Here is a 21,675-nt window from a genome sequence, read left to right as displayed (position 1 = left end):
TCAAAAATAACAAAAGGTGTCTTGTATAAGCGCATGTGATGTTAGCATGATGGCAAAAACTGTCCCTCTCCAATTTACAGTGTTTTCCCTACCAGTAAGCTGCCACTTCCTGGTTTTTTTTCTAGTTTCCCCCCACCAGAGGGCAATAGGGACACTGAAAAAGCCTATAAAACTTGGAAAATATCTGAGAGCAGCCTACACAATTTAATCTGCATGAAGATCCAATGCTGTGCAAATCCACGCTTCTATGTACGCAAGAAATGCATGCACAAGAACAGCATGGGGAACACAGCAGCTTTCTTTTACTCATAGTGAAGTTTATAAGAACAACTCTTATTTTCAGGTATAAATGAAAAGGAGCAGAAGGAAATACAAGTGTTGGGTAACATCACTGTTACCGTTAACTGTCCTTAATAGTATTGCTGTTAGACATCATCCTCAGTATCCCAGTGATGGGCTAGAGGGAAAAGTACATTGTAAGAGTGACTGTCTTGGAGGACTTCGCCTGAAGAGAAGAACGATGATGAAGTTGATGGTGGGCTCACATTGACTATTGTCAGCTTCTCTCTCTGAAGCAAACAGCATCTAACAGGCAGGTTTATGCAAACACGTATAGTATTTATATGGAGTAGATGAGAATTCTGTCCATTTTCATGTTGGTGTACGCTACAAAAGAGATACTACATTGTACTAAGAAGCCACGTGAGAATTCCTGTGACTTGGAGATGAGTCAGGAAGAAAGTGATAACAGGGAAAGATGCAGTTCAAAAACTACTTTCCTTTCCTTATTCCTCTGCCCACCCAGCAGACTGCAGACTGTTACATTCCTAGAACAATGTTAAATACCCCATGTGTTTTTCAGCTGTGCTATTTCCGTATTTGATTACAAGCTTATATATATTGACTACATCTCATTACATCCAGCAGTCAGCAGTTCTGAACATACTCTGACGGAAATTTCTGATGCTTTTTCTCTTACCCATTAACTAATGACTTTGCTTTGTAGCTTTGAATCTCAGAATTTGCTTGTGGCTTGGAGTTTTAGAAAGGGTCAGATTAGGGTAGGAGCTGAAATACTCCTTGAATTCCCAGTAAGGACTTCCAGGGACAGACAGCCCCTACTCTCAGGCTACTCAGCATCACGTTCTCCATCAGTCTACTCACACCACTACACCAGCTGAATTCTTGCTAATAACAAATTGTTTGCTTGTCTGAAGTCTACACACTATATGGGTTTACTGGCTTTCATATATGTGTAGTTGCCTATCATGTGTTAAGAAAAAAACATGAATTCTCAGAGTATTTTGAATCTGCTTTGCCAGCCAGAGTAAAGCCTGCTGGGACACAGGCTGCCAAGACAGAGTGTAAAGTTCATTGGCAAATAATATTCTTGCTTTGTTTTTGAGTTGGAGAAGCAAAGAAACATCTCCCGCATCAGGCTTCAGACACTGCCCCCAGCTCTGTCTAGACAAAAAGATGACAAAAGAATTCCTGCCCAGCTCTGTAATGTCAGAACAGAAGACGGCTAAAAAACAAGAGAAATGACATTGCCAGGGAAGAAACTCGCCAGGAAGCTTCACTATCTGGCCTTGTGAGAACTGAGCTGAAGGGCCTGCACATGGGGACCCAGCACCATTCAAGATGCTCTACGGTATCAGGACCACCCCCATGGGACTGGGAGACGGGGCATGAGACTGAAGGGGAACTGGTACCCACTACAGCAGCAGGAGGAGACATACAGGGCAGATGCACATGCCTAGGCAGATGAATTAAGCCCCCAAATCCACAAGGTAGAGAGGAAAACCTGGACACCGTGAGGAAGGAGAAACATGAACTCACACCTGGCACTCTGCAGCTACGGCCAGCCCTGTATTCGATGTCACGTTGCTTAGAAAGGTTTCCTACAGCAGCGAGAGCAGTGTGGTTTGTAACTGACAGGGGGAGTCATCTGGCTGGCACCGAAACTGCCCCAGCTAGAGCTACATTCCTCATGACCAACATGCCACCTTCGATCAAAGTACAAATTTGTTAGTAAGAAAGAGACTGAAGTCCATCCAACCATTACTTTACTAATTAAACAGTAAAAAAGTTTCATTTGTTAAGGAAATGTTTCAGGTTACAGTGGGCCCAAATACAAATGCCACGGACTTATCCAGGCATAATCTTAGCAGGGATCGGAGGTACCCTGAAGCAAAGTAAGCCCGTATTGCCAGAGATGAAACAGAGCAGGGACGAACATTCACACAAAGTCTTTGCCTCAACTAAGATTTAAAAATGCCTCATGAAACATTGTGTTGTAGAAATTGGATTAGAGAGCTAAAAAAATATCGTCAGAAAGAATTAGCTGAGCCATTATAATTATGGTTAGCAGAATGCAGGTTTTTATGGCAACATAGCGGGGCTAAATCTAAGGCTCCCCAACTGTATTTTGACCTACTCAAAAGGCATTAATGCATACCTTGGTCCATCCTTCTACATTGATCTTTTAGACTGCATTAATTAACAGCTTTTAACAACTTTTCTTAATCTTGATCTTGGGAGATAGTGTGGAGGGAGCCTAGGAGAAACTAAAGCATCAGTCCAGGGAGCAGCTGCTAGCATAGCTCTGGTGCTGGAGAGGTGGGAGAAGAGGCAACAGGAAAATTACTTTAGTTTGGGCACATAAAATGCTAATCCAGTTTCCTTACACTACAGGAGTGGCAGGGAGACCAGGGAGGCTATGCAGACCCACAGATTCAGCAGAAGTCATATAGATCGATCTCTGCTTCCAGGCTATGATTTGTCAAGCTTTTTGGTGTAGATGAAAGGAAATCTTGAAAATACCTGGCAAAGCTTGTCACATGCGATGTTGTTCACTGTTATTAGAGTTTTCACATTCATTACTCCTGCCTGCTGATTTTTTACTTGCTGCAGTCAATGATAACAGCCACCTGGCAGCCATACATGACTGATTGCAAGGACAAGACCTTATCCCATCAATTTAAAATGTGCAGTGAAGACCCAGGACAGCTACCTTGCCTGCAGGGTTTCAGCAGACCACAGGGGAGGCTGTCTAAAAGCAGGCAAAGATTCCTGCGAAGCCCTGTCTCTAACCAGACATTTCTGTGTGCTGGGAGTAAAGTTAGCTGTGCAATTCCTACATCTGGCTACTCAAAGCAGCATCTAAACGTGCTGTTTAAGCATTGATTTTAGAGTCAAGAAGCAGCTAAACAATTGAGAAACCATTTCTTGGAAACCAAGAGAGCTTTTATGTATGTCTCTGTACACTGCGTATACTTACATATCCCACAGTTAGGAAGTCTCCTGCACCCTTACCTAGCACCAGCGCATGGTGATGCAAGGTGGATCTAGCCCTTAGCCTCCTAGCAGAGACCTCTGAACCAGCCACAAATCTAGGTCATACATATCCTTTAACGATCAAACAGCAGCCCCACTGCCTTCAGAGGAGCTCATGTCATGCTTACGGTTGCCACTGGTCGTATGTGTTTGCAGGATCAGGCCCACTAGAGTAACTAGCTGGAAATGGGGACAGCAAGGCTTTCCATATCTATCAAAAACTTCCAGAGATGAAGGTAACACTCATGCCTGAGTTTCAAAGTGCACAGGGATGACACAAAGTAAAACTAAAAAAGGTAAAACTGAAAGTAAAAGCTTTTTTCAAAGATCAGCTTCAACACCAAAGCCACAGTACTGAAGTACTGGTGATTTCAATATACCAAATTTAGTATTGTCTCTCACTAGAGTTCCCAGATTTCCAATAGCTTTTCCAAAGATTTCCAAAAGAATGCAGGGATGTGGTAGGCTGTGTAGACCTTCACAAGTAACTTGGTACAACAGAAGCAGATTAGTAGTTGCAAGAGGTAGTGCAAGGTCCTTACATCAACATTATATACAGCTGGAGGGTTTTATTTTGATTTATCTTGGTCCCTGGCTCAAACGCACATGTAGTTCAAACCTGCTCAAAGGATCAGCCAGTGGTTTGATCTGCTTTAGTGTGTAAGCACAACTGGTGCAGAGCTTCCAGTTTCACTTCTTCCACAAATGATCTAGTTTGCATGCAAGCAGAAATGACTGGGGTACATGCTTCAAAACCACATTATCAATCTGAACTAAAACACGGACGCAGGCACAGCCACAATCTGCCTACCAGTGAAACACCTCCATGGGAACCTGATACCCGGAGAAAATTCCAGTGTTAACTTTTCATAACTGCAAACACTTAGACCCCAGCTCTGCCCTGAAATATGGAGCTCACCTGCCGTGGCTGGTTAACCTTTGCTCCTGAAGAAAGCAGCAATCGGATGACATCCAGATAGCCTCCTTGTGCTGCCAGGAAAATTGCAGAAGCTCCATCCTAAGAACAAATACATCCAGCTTACCCTGTGTTGAAATTATGCCATTTTTCCACACAAAACCAAACCAAACTGAATCAAGTTCTCATTCGTAAGCCATTATGCTGTGTAACAGCAGATATACAGCCATGCTCAACAAATAATTACCAAAATCCAAACTGTAGTTCATAAAAAACTATGGTAACATTTTCATTCAGTATGCACAAGTACTGATTCCCATCATATATCAAACCAAGCATAAAATCCTGGGTCTGGAATACTAACAGTCTAGTTCATTGAAACATTGGTCTACAATTCATTCCTGTATAGGTTCATTTAGCTTTTATATGTTCATGCAAAAGTGTTCTGCCACATAAACACATGATGAAAACATGTTCAAGTGCTTTTCAAGACTGGAGACTCCAGCACTGAAGTCTGTCCTTGAGGTTGAAGGAGTAAGTACTGTGCCACGCTACTGTGCCACCCCAGCAGCTACCGTGCCACTGCTCTGCCACATCTTGTAGAAGAAACTTCACCTGTAATGTAACAATGTAAAAGCAGCACATGCAAGACAGGATATCTCATAGCCTTATCAGAAATCAGCATTTTCCTGCAAAAAGCTTGTGAAAGAACAAATTCTGCACAAATATGGGATTTGATTTTTCCTCAACATGTTTTCATGTGCAGATGTACTCAGAGTTTGACTTCACAGAAACTTCTTCCTTAGGCAAAAAATTTAAAAGTCATATTTCATTAAGTTTTTTTGATGAAAAAATTTCGAACAGCATTATAATCCATCCAACCAACTAGAAGTGGAAATCTGCATCAAGGGTGGGACAGGTGTTTACCCATCCTATATCCACAGCACTCAGCACAGAGCATGCTAGGGCAAGTTTTCCTAGGAGGTGAGACTCTTTTAGATTAAATACAGACATGGATGAACCCTTTCACTGCATTTCAGATGTGCAAGTACACATTTCATGCCTAATCATGCATATGCTTATCACAAAATACAGAGCATTTTAGTGGAAGCCTGTTCTTGACCTTGTTGGCATACCACTATGTTGGAACGAAATGCTGTTGTCTGCCGAGACATACTGCTCAGCTGCTCCTCTTCCTGCAAAACTTAGCAGACTTAGTGAAGCATGAACTGAATATATTGCCCCAGGGACTGAATTTAGAATATTTGACCTTGATTTCAAGACAAATGTCCTGGTGAACAAGAGAGGTGTCTGTCGGCGCTACAAATGCACACCCCTGGGCCCTCTGAGGGGCTCTTTTCTCTGGTTGCTATGCAAGTATATGAAATATGGTGATGGTATGAGGTCCTTTGCAGGCTTCCTCCAGAGACAGGTATAGTGAGAACACTTCCCTTTAGAAAGTAAACAAGGTTGTATAATATTGAAAGAACTCTTTATTGTAGCATCAATCAAGATGGAGAACCTTGGGTTCCCTATCACCCAACCATTTTTAAAGTTATTAGTCTTTTATACTTGATTTAAATTGATGCTGGAATGAGAAAGCTGTTTTGAGGCTATAACATTTCTGCAAGAAATACCATTTAGTTAGGGTATCGTCTTGTCTTCTCCTCTATCCCTCACGTGAGTCACTTTAAGATTAACACATCTATCTTGATGGTTTTGGGAGGACTACCCAAATGCATGCCTGAAATCCTTCTCATTTGGTCACTTGCCAGTGAAACTGCCAGCCAGATACCACTTTGCAAATGCAGCTTGGCAATATCCCACAAAAGGAGCCAGGCTAACGCTCGTTTTCAAGAGATTGTGTTCTTATTTTATTAAGCAGCCGTTTCTAACTGGTTTTGCCCAATGGCTGAGAGCAATAATAATACGGCTCTAAATCCAGTTGCAAATATTGCTCATTTCCAGGAGAGACAACAAGGAAGTTATTTTACTACCTTCACTTCTAGGTAGGTGCCTGCAGGTGTGGCAGCATGGCTATTTTTAAACCGAGTGGTAACCCCTGGGATTACCATGCAGAGGTATGAATCACTGCCCTCAGATTAGAAAGGCAATTGCTATTTACACAGCAGCGAGGGTGGAACGCCCTTCTTTATAAATATGGGGTGAGGGCAGCACAGAGGTGGGGACCCCCTGTGCGACCACTGCACAGCCCCCAGTGCGCTGGTGGCTTCTGCTGTCGCCAGCCTTCGGCTCTGATGCACGCTCGTGCAACAGCATCCTGCAGATCCAAAGCCAATGGAAATGGCTGAAAAAACTCACATCTCCCTGGGGAACAACTTCTTCTTTATCAGTCTTGAGTGCCCTGGGGTAGGAAAGAGTGGTGGGAAGTGGAGGGAAAATCTGCCACTCGTTTCTGTTGAATGCTGAAAAGCTCAATTTATTTGTGTCTCTGTGGAAGTAAATTAAATCCAGTGCTTCATTGGCTCAATCCAGCTTTCTGAAAAGTCAACTAAACAATGTCAGTTCAGCCATTTTAACCATTCTTTGCCCAAAATGCTGGCAAGCTAGAGATGCACAAATACCAAATAACATCATTTTAACTGATTTTTTAAAAATATTTTAAATATATTTAAAGATTTAAAGATTTTAACTTTTACTACTCTTTCTGGCAGAAAACTGATGAAGTGATTCTCTGGTACCTCAGGGGCTTTGTAGCTATTCACTCTTCTGCCTGCAATGCAAATTGTGGTAGAATGTGACATGGTCTTTTGTTCAAGGCTAATGGATAGCACAAATCTGATCCAGATTTGGTACATACTGTTCATACAGATAATGAACCAAAAAGCAGACAAAATATCTTTTCTGATTTTGTACTACTTCTCCCAGGATCATGAAAAGCAGACAGTTAACAAAATTCACATCTTAGAAGAGCACACTACTATAAACCCACAACATTTGGCAAATGCTTCTCTGTGCTGGAGCCAGAGTATCTGCTGTTGTCCAACCAACAGCACATTTGTTCCACCACCAGTGTTGTCAATATTATCTGAGTCAAATAACTCACATAAAGTTGATCGTGAATGTTGGCACCGTGCTTCAACAGAGTTTCCACTACTTTTGCATGCCCATACTGACAAGCAGCTAGAAGAGCAGTACCTCCATCCTGTGAAAAAGCAAAGAATGGGTAAGTCAGGAGAGAGGGCAGGTGCTGGACTGAACATCACCATAAAAAAAAAAAAAAAAAGCAAAGTTTAAGGCTTTTCAGAATTTGGCTCACAGCAGTTCTGTAGTGACTAGCTACTGAATCTTTCAGAATTTTAGTATCAAGTCTTGCCGTATAAATCTTTAAACTTGGCTCTGTCACTATAAACATCCTGAGGGTTTTTTTAGTGAGGGACAGGAACTAAGAAAATTCTACTTTTTGTTTCTTGTCTTCTGCCTCCCCACTAGAAGCTTTGTTCCCTCCAGAACTCCAAGATCCTCCATCTCTCTTCCCTTTACAGCCAAATCCCCCACCCCTGCCAAGCTCTTCCACCTACTGAAGGACAGCACACCTTTGCCCTGCTCCAAAGCCTACTGATCATCTACTCTTTTTTGGCCAGAACCTCATGACCTGCTGTGTCCTGCCTCTTACCTGTTGATTGTTGGCCTGAAGAAGACTAGGGAGGATGCATTTGAAAGCGTGCTAGCTAACTGTGGAAGTTGGAAGACCAAACCCATGACCATCAGTGAAAGCCCCATTACTTCTGCTAAAGAAGTGATCCGTGCAGGTAGGATCAATCCCAGGCAGTTATAGTTGCTGCACATCACCACTAAAGGGAGACCTAGCCACATGCATCAAATCCTGCTTGTAGAGTTGCTCCCTTGGGAGCCATCTGAGAAAGGAAACACCTCAGTGTTGCTGACAGTTGACTGCAAGCCAGATGAAACAACTGAGATAGCAAATGTGGGTCTTGCAGTCTTAAGCGCACGGTGCCCCACTCAAAAATTACCATTATTTTTGACACTGATATAGAGAAGAAGTTCTTATCTTCTGCTTGGGATGGCACCATGCCATCATGCAAGGATGACGCACACCCCAAGTCATCCACACCAGAGGTCTTCTCTCTCCTTCCCTGTTTTCTTCCAGTCTCAAGCCCCTCCTCCACAAGATAAGGTATCTAAAGTATTTCAGATAAACAGTTTCTAGAGCTGTTATTAATGTGGGCAAAAGATTGTGTTTTCCCTCAGCCTTGTCTGAAACAGCTCCAAAGTTTTGTCTGAAACTTCCTATACAGATACCCACAAGAGAAGTACAGCTTGAGCGGCCAAATCTTTTATAATGGGAAGTGCCAATCAAATTTATTAATCTGTGGTGCTATTTCATGCCTGTAATAACCTCATGAAAACTCAAGCTCTGACATGAGGGACCCAGAGAGACTGACTATAGCTACTCTCAAGCCCTCATATTCACCCTCCCTATGACATTGAAAAGCAAACAAGGCTTGACTTCAGCAAAGTCACAGATGTGAAGCTGTTATGTGACAATCTAAGAATTGCATATTAAATCTGGATTATTTGGGTAAATACAGTGTGTAACCAGGCCAGTGGCGTTAAATTACTCTATAGCTACAATGAATCATTAGACTTTCCTGTCAAATTAAACTACCCTAATTTAATAGGAACTGCTGGAACAAACCACAAACACAATCACAATGGTTCCTGGATTAAAAAACACCTTACACACACTTAAAAAATACAATGGCTAAAGCTAATAGCTTCGTGAAACCTATTTCCTGTCTCCAAGCAGCTGGAGGAGTGAGTTACCAGATCAAAGGGCTACAAACAAAAAACAAAGACACTTTTAAAGGTTCTTTCCCTGAAGGAAATGGAGAGAGAAAGGTTAGTGAGCTAAGAACAGAAACGGTGCTATCCAGATTGGAGGTCCTCTGTGGAGAGGCAGGGAAGGACGAGTTTTAGGAAGCTTAAAAATATTGAGGTTCCCTGTCTGGAGGGTAAATAGACATGCTCAGTTAGCTGCATATGGGGATAGTTTGTTTATTGCTTTATGGTCTGGCTGTTGTTTTCTAAAATTCTTGTGTTCTAAACAAACTCCTGTTATTTTAAGAAGATTGTTTGGTTATTAACATGATTTCTGGAGGGAACCAAATGAGTTCCCAAATAAAAGGCAGGCCTGCAAAGCTAACCACAGTTAGCACAGCAGAGCTGAAGCCCAACGCTTGGAGTTCAACTGTGTGATCCCACCTGGGGAGATCTCACAGCTTGAGGTTTAAGAAGAGAGACACTTCTTGCAGGGTATGTCTAAGTGTCTCAAAATAGGGATCCTGGCCAAGTGTTTGGCTGAATCCAGTGAACGGTTTTAGACAGATACATTTTTTGAAAGAATAACACATTTCCAAAATATACCATTTAGATCTTTCAGGGTGACCAAGTTTCCTAGATCACCCTGATCAGAGTTCAGGGATCAGAAAAAAAGCATTGTGTAATCCCCAGGTCTAGCTGCCTACCCTGATTCAAATAGTTACTGGGCCGGAGAAAACTGGGTAACAGCTCCTTGGCTCGAAGGTTTGGTCCTCGATCAGGAAGATAACTGGGCTCTAAGACCTGCTTTACTGTGTCTCCTATGAAGTTGAATACATTCAAAAGAAGAGATGGAGATTCATTTGAATGCTTTGATAGAAAGACATGTCTTGCTGTAAGAAAAGGGAAGTTGGGATCAGAAATCTTTTTCACTGAAAAGACCATGTGGTAAGACAGCACTCAGGTAAATTAAATAATTGTCAAACAGTGTGAAGGTCCATGGTTTCTTAGGAGGAGAAAAACTCAGCCCCCTTCTATCCCTACTGAGCTTCCATCTTGCTTTCTCTTACACTTTATTCCCTTTTTGCCAGCACAAGAGCCTTTCCTCCAGCAAGTTCTAGCTGGAGACCCCAGTGGGAAGGCAAATGAGTTATGGGGGGAAAAAAAAAAAGTAAATGACGGAGTTTTAAAATTGCTTTCAGCCATGTGATTCCCTCTTATCTTTCTTTTTTGCTTCAGCTGGGACGAGTAAAAAGCTGAAGCAGCATCTTTGGTACTGGCAAGCCTCTTGGAAACTCTGAGCAGGGCACCAAGTGGGAGCAGGGACACGTGAGTAACCACAGAGGCGTGTCTGGGGCAATCGCCCTTCTGCAGCGGGCAGGAGGCCGGCGGTGCAGCTGAGAGAAGGCACATCACCTTGGGTTTATTTCTTGGTCATATCTTGTTTTCCTGACACAATGGAGCTTCTATTAATCTTTCACTGCAAGCCCTTCCAGCTCAGAGAGCAGCCAGCTCTCTCATCTACCTCTGCAATTTTTTCTCTGAAACTGTTTTTCTTGTCCTCACACAGTCTCTCCTCCCTACTGGGGGCACATACATCAGCTGTCAATCATCTCCTGTGTAAGCACTTGGAACAGCAGCACCCGATAAGACCACGCTATGTGGTGTAGGCATCCCTGTTTGCCTACCTCTTCTTTCATCTCTGCCATCATCACCTGAAAGTAGCTTAGAATTATATGGTGTGTTATTATCTCTGAAAAATGCTACAAGAGAGGGAAATAGATCTTCTGCAATCACTACCTGCTGAAAAATAGCCTCTGACATACCACTTGACCTGCCGTACTGCTCAGAAAACATGCCACCATGCAAACCCTTTTAAGAACCCACATGCTTATAACAAGTCTCAGAGTAAAAAAGGACAACATGTTTCAGTTTATGATGCGTATGTCTAAGGATGCCAGATTGGGACAATGCAGAATAATATTATTGAATAATATGTATTTTATAATAAATATGTAATAACCTTCAATAATACTATTTATTCTATTTACAACATCAGCAATTATTGCTAATTACTTTATTACAGTGTTTTAGAATGTTTGCTTTGCCTGCTGTAGTGAATATCAACTCTAATGATATAAGGGGTAACAGGAATTGAACGCCTATATTGAGATAGTTCTCCAGCAATCTCATATATAAGTTACAAATGTAGTAATTACAATTTACATTCAGGTACATGAAAAAGAAGATGTTGGGCTTTGCATTTTCTTGCTTTAAAATCTCTGTTTCATAGGATACAGTCAATTTGTTTTCTTATTTCAATTCCACATCTTCATTTATAATAGAAAGTTCTTTGCAAATGGATTAATTTTGCATTGCCCTTTAAAAATAGCCAGGACTGGCCATTTCTTTTCCAGCGCTGCTTCCAGCTGAGTGCTTAATTGGAAAATGCCTTGTCTCTAACCTGAAAAAGCATATTTTGTCAACTATATTGTTTCTGGGGGTTGGGGGAGGGCTGGCGGGGGGTGTGTGTGTGTGTGTGTGGAGGAGCCTGTTATCTTAGTTGCCTGTTAACAGAGTGATGGAATAATTCCAAGCTACAAACCCCACATTATTAAATCAGAAAACTGAACTGATACAAAAGCACATGAGCAGGCCAATGGAAGATGCATACTGCCAATGCAGTACATTCTCAATGGTGCCTCCTGCTCATGTACACACTGCTGCACAAAGTACAAGTTGGTTTCCCACCCAGACTCAGTCTAAAAATTCAGTGGGTTACCAAAGCCCAGTCTGGAAGCTGTAAGCTTTTGGATTCCTGTGTCTAGATTCTCATTTCAGAAGATGACCTGCAGTTCCCAGGCAAGGAATGAGTGAAAGAATGAACATGGCAATTTCCAGGGTAGGTCCCAGTATTAATGATGAATCTAGCAAAGCCCTCATGCTCTCTTCAGAGAGAGCAGATCCTTTCAACAAAGAGGGCATGGACATGATAGCTAACCTCAACTTTTTAAACCAGCGTCACTTGAATCTTGCACAGATTAGTTTTAACTCAGCTATCCTTTGTTCAGCTTTTAAGAGCCTTTTGAGGCACTACAGCTTGTGCCATACTGTGAGTGCTGAAGTGGCTGATACACCTCTTGAAGAGGCGGTGAGAAGGAGGGAGTGCTTGGACAGGCACTTTTGATGCTGCTGGAAAATAGCCTCACATACACGTCGCACACCAGTTTGTCATGTTATGTCTTGTGTGAGTTGATGCTGTCTTATGACCAGCTCAACTGAAAGTGGCAGGAAACTGAAGAATCTCCATGCCATTTCTCCTACTAACTCTGTCCCACATGAGATTACCCAGCACTTTAAAATCCAGCTGTTGTATTTAACATTGCAACTTCCTACATTGCCAAGTTCTACAGATGCACTCCACGTTGTGTTAAACAACCACAATTTCATTCATGTTTTTAAATTTACTGATTGCTGCTGTGGTCAGAGAGTTGCTTACCACAAGCATAGCTCCCTGGGGTACCAGAATCCTACTGTGTGGGCATGTGTGGACTCTGGCCACAAAACCTCAGGAATTTTAGTCCCTGGAGCATAAGGGGTTGAGTCTCTGATGTTCCATCAATTCCCTTAGTATTTAAAGCCTATATTTGCAGGGACTCTGGAATGCAGGTATGGGTTGAGGGAATCATTCAAATCATAGACTATAATATCTTGAAAAATTGGTTACTGTGGGATAAAGAACTATTCCTTCTTCAAACACATCACTATGGATCCCAGGGTAAGGGACTGGACAAGTGTCCTCCCCAGATTATAGGAATGCTCCAAAATGTGGCCAGCATGTCAAGGGCAAGAATATTTAATGAAAATATGTTGCTTTTGGTTCTGTTTGCTGAAAGCAGAGGTGCTAGTACTGCCTTGGGCAAAGAAACCGAGTTGATGTACTGCTCTCAGTGATGAACTGCTGTGCTTAATGCTGTTCACCCGATGAGGAGTGATGAACCAGACCCGGGCTCTGCCATGTGTGCTTTTGGCTATTCTAAGAAGATTTTGAAAAAGGATCTGCCTGAACAAAGAAATAGGAGCTCTGAGGTGCATTTCATCTTCTTGTCACAGATGGGTAAATGGGAATTTAGGGAGGACTGAAGCCATTATACTCTTGGCGGTATGCAGGGACATCCCAATGCAGACAAAATTTCAGTCTATCCAGGTGAAGTACCTATAGCTAAAATGGGATCCTACCTAACATGTACAAAAAGACCCTTTGTTCTTGTATTGGAGGATGGCTTAAGAGGAAAAACTGGTATCACTCTCGAGGGACTGATCTTTGATCAACTTATGCCATTAAGTCTAGGTAGTAAAAGCTAGTACCAAGTTAATATTTTCACAATATACTCAGAAATCATTCAAGTGAGGAAATCCTTTTATCATCTTCCTGCTGCCATATCATATTTCATGTAAATAGGAAAAAACAGCCTCGATTGTCAGAATGTATCAGCATGCAAAAATAGACCCATCATCTTACTTTATTCTTAAATTCAGTGGAGGCTCCAAATTCAAAGAGAAACTTCACTACATCGTTGTGGCCTTGCTGTGCAGCAAAGAACAGAGAAGTTGCACCTGACTGTAAGGAAAGAATGGATTAAAAAAACCCCAAACACATAACACACTTGACTGAAGTATATACATTTCAAATTAAAAGGTATTGAGCACAGTCATTTGAATATCAGCTGAAAAGACATGATGATTTTGAGGACTGCAGAGCACTGCAGGTATCTTAGGCCCCTTTTCTTCCCATTGCACTGAGAGATCAGTCCAGCATCATACACTGGAGTAAAATCCAAGTTTCGCAAGGGCCTTCTGCACAGAGTTTCTAATATCCTCTTAGGATTCACTCACTTCTACCCAGTCAGCAGATCGGGAAAGCAGCCCAGAGTGAGAAAAGATCAGTCCTGAACAACAAATGAACAGCCAATTTGAAACCAACCCCTACTCCACCTGCTGCTACAACCTGAGACAAATAGGAACATGGGATGGATTTGGATCAGGGCATGGGAAGACCAGGAAGGAGGTTATTTGGTACAGCACAGCTCCACCGTGCTTGACTCTCCACTGACAAAATATGGCTGTCGTTGGCATAACTTATCTCTTGCAGCAGTAGATCCGCATCCAGCCAAGCAGCCTTCAAGCAACTGTCACCAGCCCTGCAACTCCTGCTTTCCCTGAACCTCACTGAAGAGCTGAAACCCCATATTTTATACTAGTTGTATGGAAGGGAAGGGAAGGGAAGGGAAGGGAAGGGAAGGGAAGGGAAGGGAAGGGAAGGGAAGGGAAGGGAAGGAGAAGGGAAGGGAAGGAGAAGGGAAGGGAAGGAGAAGGGGAAGGGGAGAGGGCTGGAAGGAAGGAAGGAAGGAAGAAAGGAAGGAAGGATGGAAGGAGGGAAGGAAGGAGGGAGGGAAGCAGGTTTTCCTGACTTTGGGCTCTCTCATACATGTAGAAGGTGCAGGAAACTGGAGCTACACATGAAATTCACTCGAGTGCCCAAAGCCTTTACAATAGCACATGGCCGCTTGAGACCGTTTCTCAGTGCTCCCAGATGCATCTATGGGGCTCTCACTTCCCTAAGCTTCACAACAACTTCAGAATACAAGAACACTGATTTGAGTATGTGGATTTAGTTTCAGAACAGTGCCTTTGGTCTTCAGGGTTTAAACTTTATCTGTTTTGCTTCCTCTCTGCAACAAAGTGATTTTGGTGGATTTCAGTGTTTCTCTTTTTGTTGGCTTGTATGTCCTGAGAGATACTCAAGAGCAGCTCCATAAAATGTTCTCAACTTTTCCTTTTGTGCTGGTTTTCAAGCAATGTTTACCTAAGGGAAGGGACACGTCTAAATACATGTTTTGTTGGAACAGGACCCCACTGAAAGACACTGACAGTCATGGTTAGAGCAAGTTTAGGCTGGCAAGTGCAAAGACGCTTACATCATCAAGTATGGCATTCACTGACTCAGTAACTTGCAGATGTCAGCATGAGACTCGTGCTTTAGTTCCAGGTAACCAAGGAAAGGGAGAAACATTTGCTTGCATTGTCAAGGCAATGAGCATACTGCTGTCCTGCACTGCCTGCTGCCATCCCATGTTACTGCATGCCCTCCTTAAACTGCTTTTCTCTTAGGACCAGTGCAACTGTCATTATCCCAGAGAAATTCTGCTCTCTGTGTAGCCAGCACACAGACCAGAGCGGCTACAGGTACTCCTTACAACCATCTGCGTGGAGTATGAAGGGAAGGCACTTTCCCAAAACCAGCCGCTGACATCCCTTCCACGGGCAAACATGTCATGGTGCGAGAGATGCCTTGAATGTAAAGCAGAGATGCAGTGAAGGGTACGGGTGATTAAGCTGTGTGATTGTTAGAGATGAGTAGGCTCAGACTAAGAGGCAGAAACTCCAAAGCATAGTGAGTCAAAATAATCCCCGGGCTAGCAATGGCATCTACTCCATTTTAATGACCAGACTCTACAAATCAAAAGGTAAAGGACTTCTCCTTATCATTTATCCCATCCAGAGAGTTGTAAATTACTGTGCCAGTAAGTAAAACTGCAGATGCATAAACGGTATAACACTGGGGGGGTTACATCTCAGATGTAATTGCCCTCACCAACCAGATGTGCTGGAAACGTTTGATGAATTATTTGTAAATGTACCTCTGTCATCTCATTTTCTATTATAAATTCCAGACATCTGATTCCTTGATGTCGTCAGGAGAACAGACCCTGTTTATACATGCACTGCACAGCAAGTGACAAAGAAGCAATTGGCAAAAAGCAACAGACAACACTCTTTTTATTATTTGTAATAAACCAACGGTCACTTAATCAATCCCTGTTTGAATGCAGAACTTCTCCTACCTCTCTCTGCAGATTGATATCTGCTCCTTGCAACACCAATTCCCGCACACAATCTATGTGGCCATAGTAAGATGCTACCATCAGAGCTGTTGTGCCAAGCTGGGAGTAAGGAAAAACAAGTCAGTACCTTCAACAGACACCTCCAGCACCGAATGGGGCTGTCTGGAAGAGACAGCATCTCTTCTGAAGAGCTGAAGGAAGCTTATGATCATTGAAAAACTTGCTATCATTTAAAACTTACTTGGAAAATGAGCAAGTAGCAGGTGTTAAAGCAAAAACATTACAGACTCGCCTGCAGTGCTAAGGCCTGACCATTCAACAAATAAGTATGCAATGACTTCACCTTATTGTCCAAAAATAAGTGCAACAAGAATAACAAGAATATTTTTGGTTTATACACAGCATTTTTACCAGAGAATCCCAAAGATCTTTGCACCATTTCCAGAATAATAATCTTAAACACAGGAATTGAGCAACTTAGCTGAGTCACTTAATTGTGAGTCATAGTCAGGAGTAAGGTCCGGGTGATCTGAATATTAATTCCCTATCCAAATTATGTGAGCAAACTCACTCTGTGACTCTTCACATTATATGAGAGAACTTTCCACACCAGAACTCTGTGTTCAGGTTCTCTCAGTACCCCATAAGGCCACTGCTCCAGTGAACCAAGTGAGATTTAGGTTACATGTATGCAGTGTATGGACAATATGCAGAAACCACATGTCAGAATGTCAATCATAGCATCAGCTCCAGAAGTACTGCAGGACAAATACTAGCCTACAGGGCAAAAATGAAATGAAAATGAAAAGATAGGTTAAAGTCAATGGGTTTAGAAAATCTCTTGCACTTTGAAGGTATTCAAAGCGAGAGAAGCTGTGGCAGGTTCATGTTTCAGGCTGGAAGTGGCACTAATCCAGTACAACACAGGCACGACTCTCAGGAAGTGAGTCCCAATGTCAAACGAAAGAAACCTGGGAACTTCTCAACCTCATTTTTCCCCTGCTCTTTGCCATAGCTTAGGACGATCAAGTATCTCTCCATATGTTGTAGGGAGAATAGCAAGACATTCCCCTTATCTGTGTTTTTAACCCGTTTCTAATCTCAAAACTACTTTGAACCTGTGCCAATTACAGTAAGGAAATCCCCACGAAATCTATCTGTCACGTGTCTGGACTCCTCTCTGCTTGGCAATCTTACTGTGCCTTCATGTTAGTGACAAGTCCAGGAGCTACTGGGGTGGGGGAGGAACAAGTTGGGAGGCCAGGAGTTCTAATTGTGAGGAGCTCTGCTAGCTGAGAGAATCACTGCTACCTGGGCTCGGTTGAGTCAACTCTTCACTGTGATCTATTACTACAATGACATTTCCCTGCAAAGAGAAGCCCGAGGTGCTAGGATCTGTGTTTTTAATGTCAGCACCACAAATAACTGTGTAAGACACATTTTTGAGTGCTGGCAAATTCCTAACCCCTTGCCACTGATGTAAATCATCGCACTACTTTATCTTGAGTTTCAAACTTGCTTCATGACAAGAGAAGGTTTTAAATCATCCCTAAGTGCAATAAGACTTTCAAATGTCTCATGTTAGATCCCTGCCACACCCTTGGTGCAGCGGACTATGGAAAGTGATGTAAAATCAGTGCCGTGGGTATAGGTGCATTGTGTGCATACACTGTCTTTGCAGTCCACATCTACTCGCCCACTGTTCAGCAGCAGCTGGAGAAGAGCCAGGTTTCCTTTTCTTGCAGCCCAAAATGCAGCATTAGCGAGTGGTGTTTCTTTCTGGTGAAAAAAAAAACAAAAAAACAAAAAAGCAGAAATAAAACACTTTGGAAGATGCATTGGATAAACACATACATGCAAAATCTGCACTGAGGCCAGGCAAATTTCAGCTTAATGTTCCTTCAAAACCAGAGCATAGAAGGGAAGCTGATTTAATTTCTTTCTGCAGTTACAGAGATCAGTCTCCCTGTGCTACCTCGTGTTCTTTCAGGTCTCCCCTGTGTCCACGGCAGCCTATGACTCAGCTTGCTCTGTAATGAGGGACAATGATGCTAGTCCAGATCCACAGAGAAACATCACAGAAAACAAAATGCTAACTGGTACCTGGGTTGCCTGCTTCTGTGGGGGGGCTGGGAACAGTCAGAGAGGCTCAATCATCCTGCTGACATGTCCTGTTGCAGGACATCCTCCTGGGTTTCAGGTTAGCTATCTGCCATCTCCTTCTTTTCTGCATATAAAGTCCCAATACAGGAAAAGTGTTGCTCATGCATCGCCCATACCATTTGGTCTGCCTCCTCCCTGGAATTAACACCCTGTAACTGTGGGCACATGAGATATCTCCTGGGTGATGCTAGGAAAAAGAGGCTAAACTCTTGCTGTCTATAGACTTACAGATTCATTTACTAGGTATGCAAGGCAATATGAAAGGCAAAATTAGGAAACTCTGAAATCTAGATAACACAGGCCACTGTTAAAAAATTGGTAGTAATATAATACTCTTTTGAGGCTTTCTTAGCCCTAGAAACAATGTCACAGTGTGACTTCTCCTGGGTAGGAGCAAATTATCACTGCCCCAGCGTAGGAGGAGAACAGCAGAAAAAGACAAAGACTTTGCTCCAGACCTCTCCCTATCTGATCCACGCAGGCAGCTGCCAAAATGCTGCCCTGACAGGTAAGAACTGCGAGGGGTGAAGTGCAGGGGGGGAAGCAACTGTGGAATCCTACAGCAGGCTCATGCCTCTGACTTTTTTAAAGGGCCCAAACCCACCAACAGTTCAGTAAAACATTGTTTCACTGAGAGTTGTCTTAGATCAAAACCCTGTCAAAAATACCTGGGGGGCCTTGCTCTCCAGTGAATCCTGCCTTTAGGATAAGCCAGAGCGAGCACAGAATGGATATAAAAGTCAATCATTCTGCTTCAGAAAATGTAATACACGCTTCCCCATGTCTAAATGTCAATGCGCACGTGTAATGTGGTAGAAAATCAGGATTGGATGGTTTTACAGTTGATACTTAAAATGCACACATAGAGAAGAGTTTAAATTGCTTCCTTCACTGACACACAATTAACAAACCTTGCAGAAACAAGCAGACACAAGACCAATCCCGTGTGAATCTGTGCCCGATCTGTTGCACCGAACGCTTTCCACGTTGCCTTTTTAATATTCATAGGTTGGAACAGTGACAGTTGTTTGAGACAAGAGAAGTTTAAACCATTCAGTAAATTGTAAGACACTTCCTATAAATTGATAGCGATATTTCTTGTACCAGCACACATAGGGGCAGGAGTCTGAAAAATTTAGCAAGCACAGTAGGGTAAATTCTGATCTTCCTTTTACAGCTAATATGTTTCCCCTGGTGAATGTCTAGATAATGTTGACCCTTCTTGCTAGCAACACAGTAGTGTTTTCCTATCTTTACCCTTACAACCACTAAAATTTTATGTAAAAGCAAACAATTGACCTAAACACACAGTGGTCCTCTTTGCTCTGATTTATTAGGCAGGTATTTATTTATCGAATTGGTAGTTAGGAAATTGTTTTCTTGTCTTTATTATTATGACATTCAGTGGAAAGCTGTTGCAAAAGAATGATATTTAGACCTTACAGAATGGGAAATCGAATTCCTTACCTTTTATTGTTTCACTCTATCCCTTAAAGTTTTAGGAAGCTTTGGAGCATGACAATATATCCCTACAGGGAAAGATTTATTTCATCCAGCTCAGTTTTCACTATGAGGCCACAGTAGCAATGTGACTGCATTTTATTATGCCTACCATATAACAACGCCTTTATCGATCATGTAGGCAGGAACCGGAATCAATATTCAGGAACTGTTTACCTGCTTTCATCAGTTTACATGAGGAGAGAAGAGAACTATGTTGCCAGTGTTATCCTTGTCTGGAAGTAGAAGTCCAAAGTCTTCAGCCTTATGAGTCATAAATTCCTACCTCTTTTTTTCCCTTCTAACTCCTACAGTAGCTCTCCAGCAAATTTGTCCTCATACTTTGGATCGGACCCAAGGAACGGAAGAACTCTCCCGTGCATCAAGGACATGAAATCAGGTTTTTCCCAGTGGTGCTTTTGACCCAATTTGGAACGTCTGCTATCAGTACTTGTACTTCCCCTCATGCCCCTGCATTGCTGAGGATTCCTTGCATAAAAGTAGAGTATACAGCACACTCAGACCATCAACCGTGTGGTGATTAGATAAGAAAAGCAAACACAAATCTGAGCTATTTTACCTGCTAAGATGAATGGAATGTGCAAAATCATTCAGATGATCTGGGCACCCTACAAGGACAGCCTCAAGGAGTACCACGTGGCAATTTCTCTTCTGCTTTCAAACCAAGGATTTACACCTCTCTGCTCTTCATTTTCAGGTGATATCAGCAATGCTGACATCACTGGTGGGCAAAATGTAAGACACTACTTTGGGATTAATAATCTGATTAATTGAATAATTTTTGAGCAACTACTCAAACTGCAGGATGTGACATAAGCCTTGGCTGCCGTTGTTCAGTTATGAACTCAATCCTGTCTCATCAGATACTTCTTAGGGAGAGGCAATATTGAATTTCAAGAGATTAACTGGGTACAATTTTCATGTAATTCTTATTATAAAGCTCATCTGCTCCTAAAGCCTCCAAGTAAACAATTGATCCTCAGCATTGACAGTCTGGGAACAGAACGTGATAAATGTTTGAGAAAGTCATTAGCTAATAGCTTTGGTGAAAATGACATGTTCCGTTATGTCATTTGCTCCAGCATCAGCAACTTTCAGGATACAATATCCTCCACTTCATCAAGATCTCTAAAGCCTTATTTCAAACTCTGGCTGTGCTTTTCAATTCAATTGTCTATGTGCTTTTATGTGAGCCCAAAGATGAAAAGCTGCATTATATACTTACTCAGAAATGGCCTAGAGGAAAACATATGTTATAAATCTGACAAGACCATTTCCATGCAGGAATACAGAAAAAAAATAAAATGTGATAATGTATCTGTATGTGTCACCTTAGGAATACTGAGGGGGAAAATTATAATTTAAATGCTGTGATCAGCAGCTCCTGCTCCCTGCCCTACCTTTTACTTGCTGTTTGCAGAGAAGAGGCAGGTTACAGTGGGGTGACAGCTGAGGAGGAAGAGTGTGGTTCTTAAATAGTGATCTTGAAGATGAAAGAAAAGAAGCAACAGGCAAAGAGAAAGAAAAGAGAGGGGAAAGAGACTGCTAGCCCGGCGGCTTATTCCTTGTACTGCCAAAATAAAACAAAATTCCTTTTCCCTTCTGAGTTTCCAAACCAATCCTAATGGAAAGGACGAATTGAGTAAAAATTTTTAAGAAGAACTGGAAATCAGGATCAAGCATGATACAATGGAAAATGTTAGTGGGACTTGGGAGGAAAGAGAGAGGACTTTATTAGATATCAATACATGCTACATGAAGGATCCTGACAAAAAAGAAAGGTTGTTCAAGATATAAATGTAAGTTTAGACAGGCAAAAGATGACAGAAGAAGACAGGATATTTATGTGTGTAGAGAGTAAGAAAGATAAATGCTTCCTCATGGAGGTAATTTCCATAATAAAATGGAAAACATGAATAGACAGTGGCAAATGGAGATGGTAGGAATCCAAGGTAAGTACACAGTCTTCTGAGAGAAAGGGAAAATGCCAAGCAAAAAGACACAGCAAAGAGAGAGAAAGCAGAGGGAGGT

The 21,675-nt window shown here is 42.2% G+C and overlaps 1 protein-coding gene across 4 annotated transcripts in view; it reads right to left on the bottom strand.

Annotated features, from left to right (window-relative positions):
- ANKRD29 (ankyrin repeat domain 29) overlaps positions 1–21,675 on the bottom strand; it is a 52,034-nt gene that overhangs the window by 10,495 nt on the left and 19,864 nt on the right. For all 4 annotated transcript variants that reach the window (XM_075744239.1, XM_075744240.1, XM_075744236.1 and 1 more), the window contains 5 exons: positions 17,629–17,739; positions 15,961–16,059; positions 13,578–13,676; positions 7,320–7,418; positions 4,256–4,354 (listed from right to left, as the gene is read on the bottom strand). In XM_075744239.1, coding sequence (XP_075600354.1) covers positions 4,256–4,354; positions 7,320–7,418; positions 13,578–13,676; positions 15,961–16,041 — 378 coding nt within the window. In that variant the 5' untranslated portion in view covers positions 16,042–16,059; positions 17,629–17,739. The remainder of the gene's footprint in view (positions 1–4,255; positions 4,355–7,319; positions 7,419–13,577; positions 13,677–15,960; positions 16,060–17,628; positions 17,740–21,675) is intronic.

The sequence above is a fragment of the Balearica regulorum genome, chromosome 2, assembly GCF_011004875.1.
Source record: "Balearica regulorum gibbericeps isolate bBalReg1 chromosome 2, bBalReg1.pri, whole genome shotgun sequence".
Taxonomy (NCBI): domain Eukaryota; kingdom Metazoa; phylum Chordata; class Aves; order Gruiformes; family Gruidae; genus Balearica; species Balearica regulorum.
The sequence above is the reverse complement of the archived record's forward strand: the minus strand, read 5'-3'. Positions and strand labels throughout refer to the sequence as shown.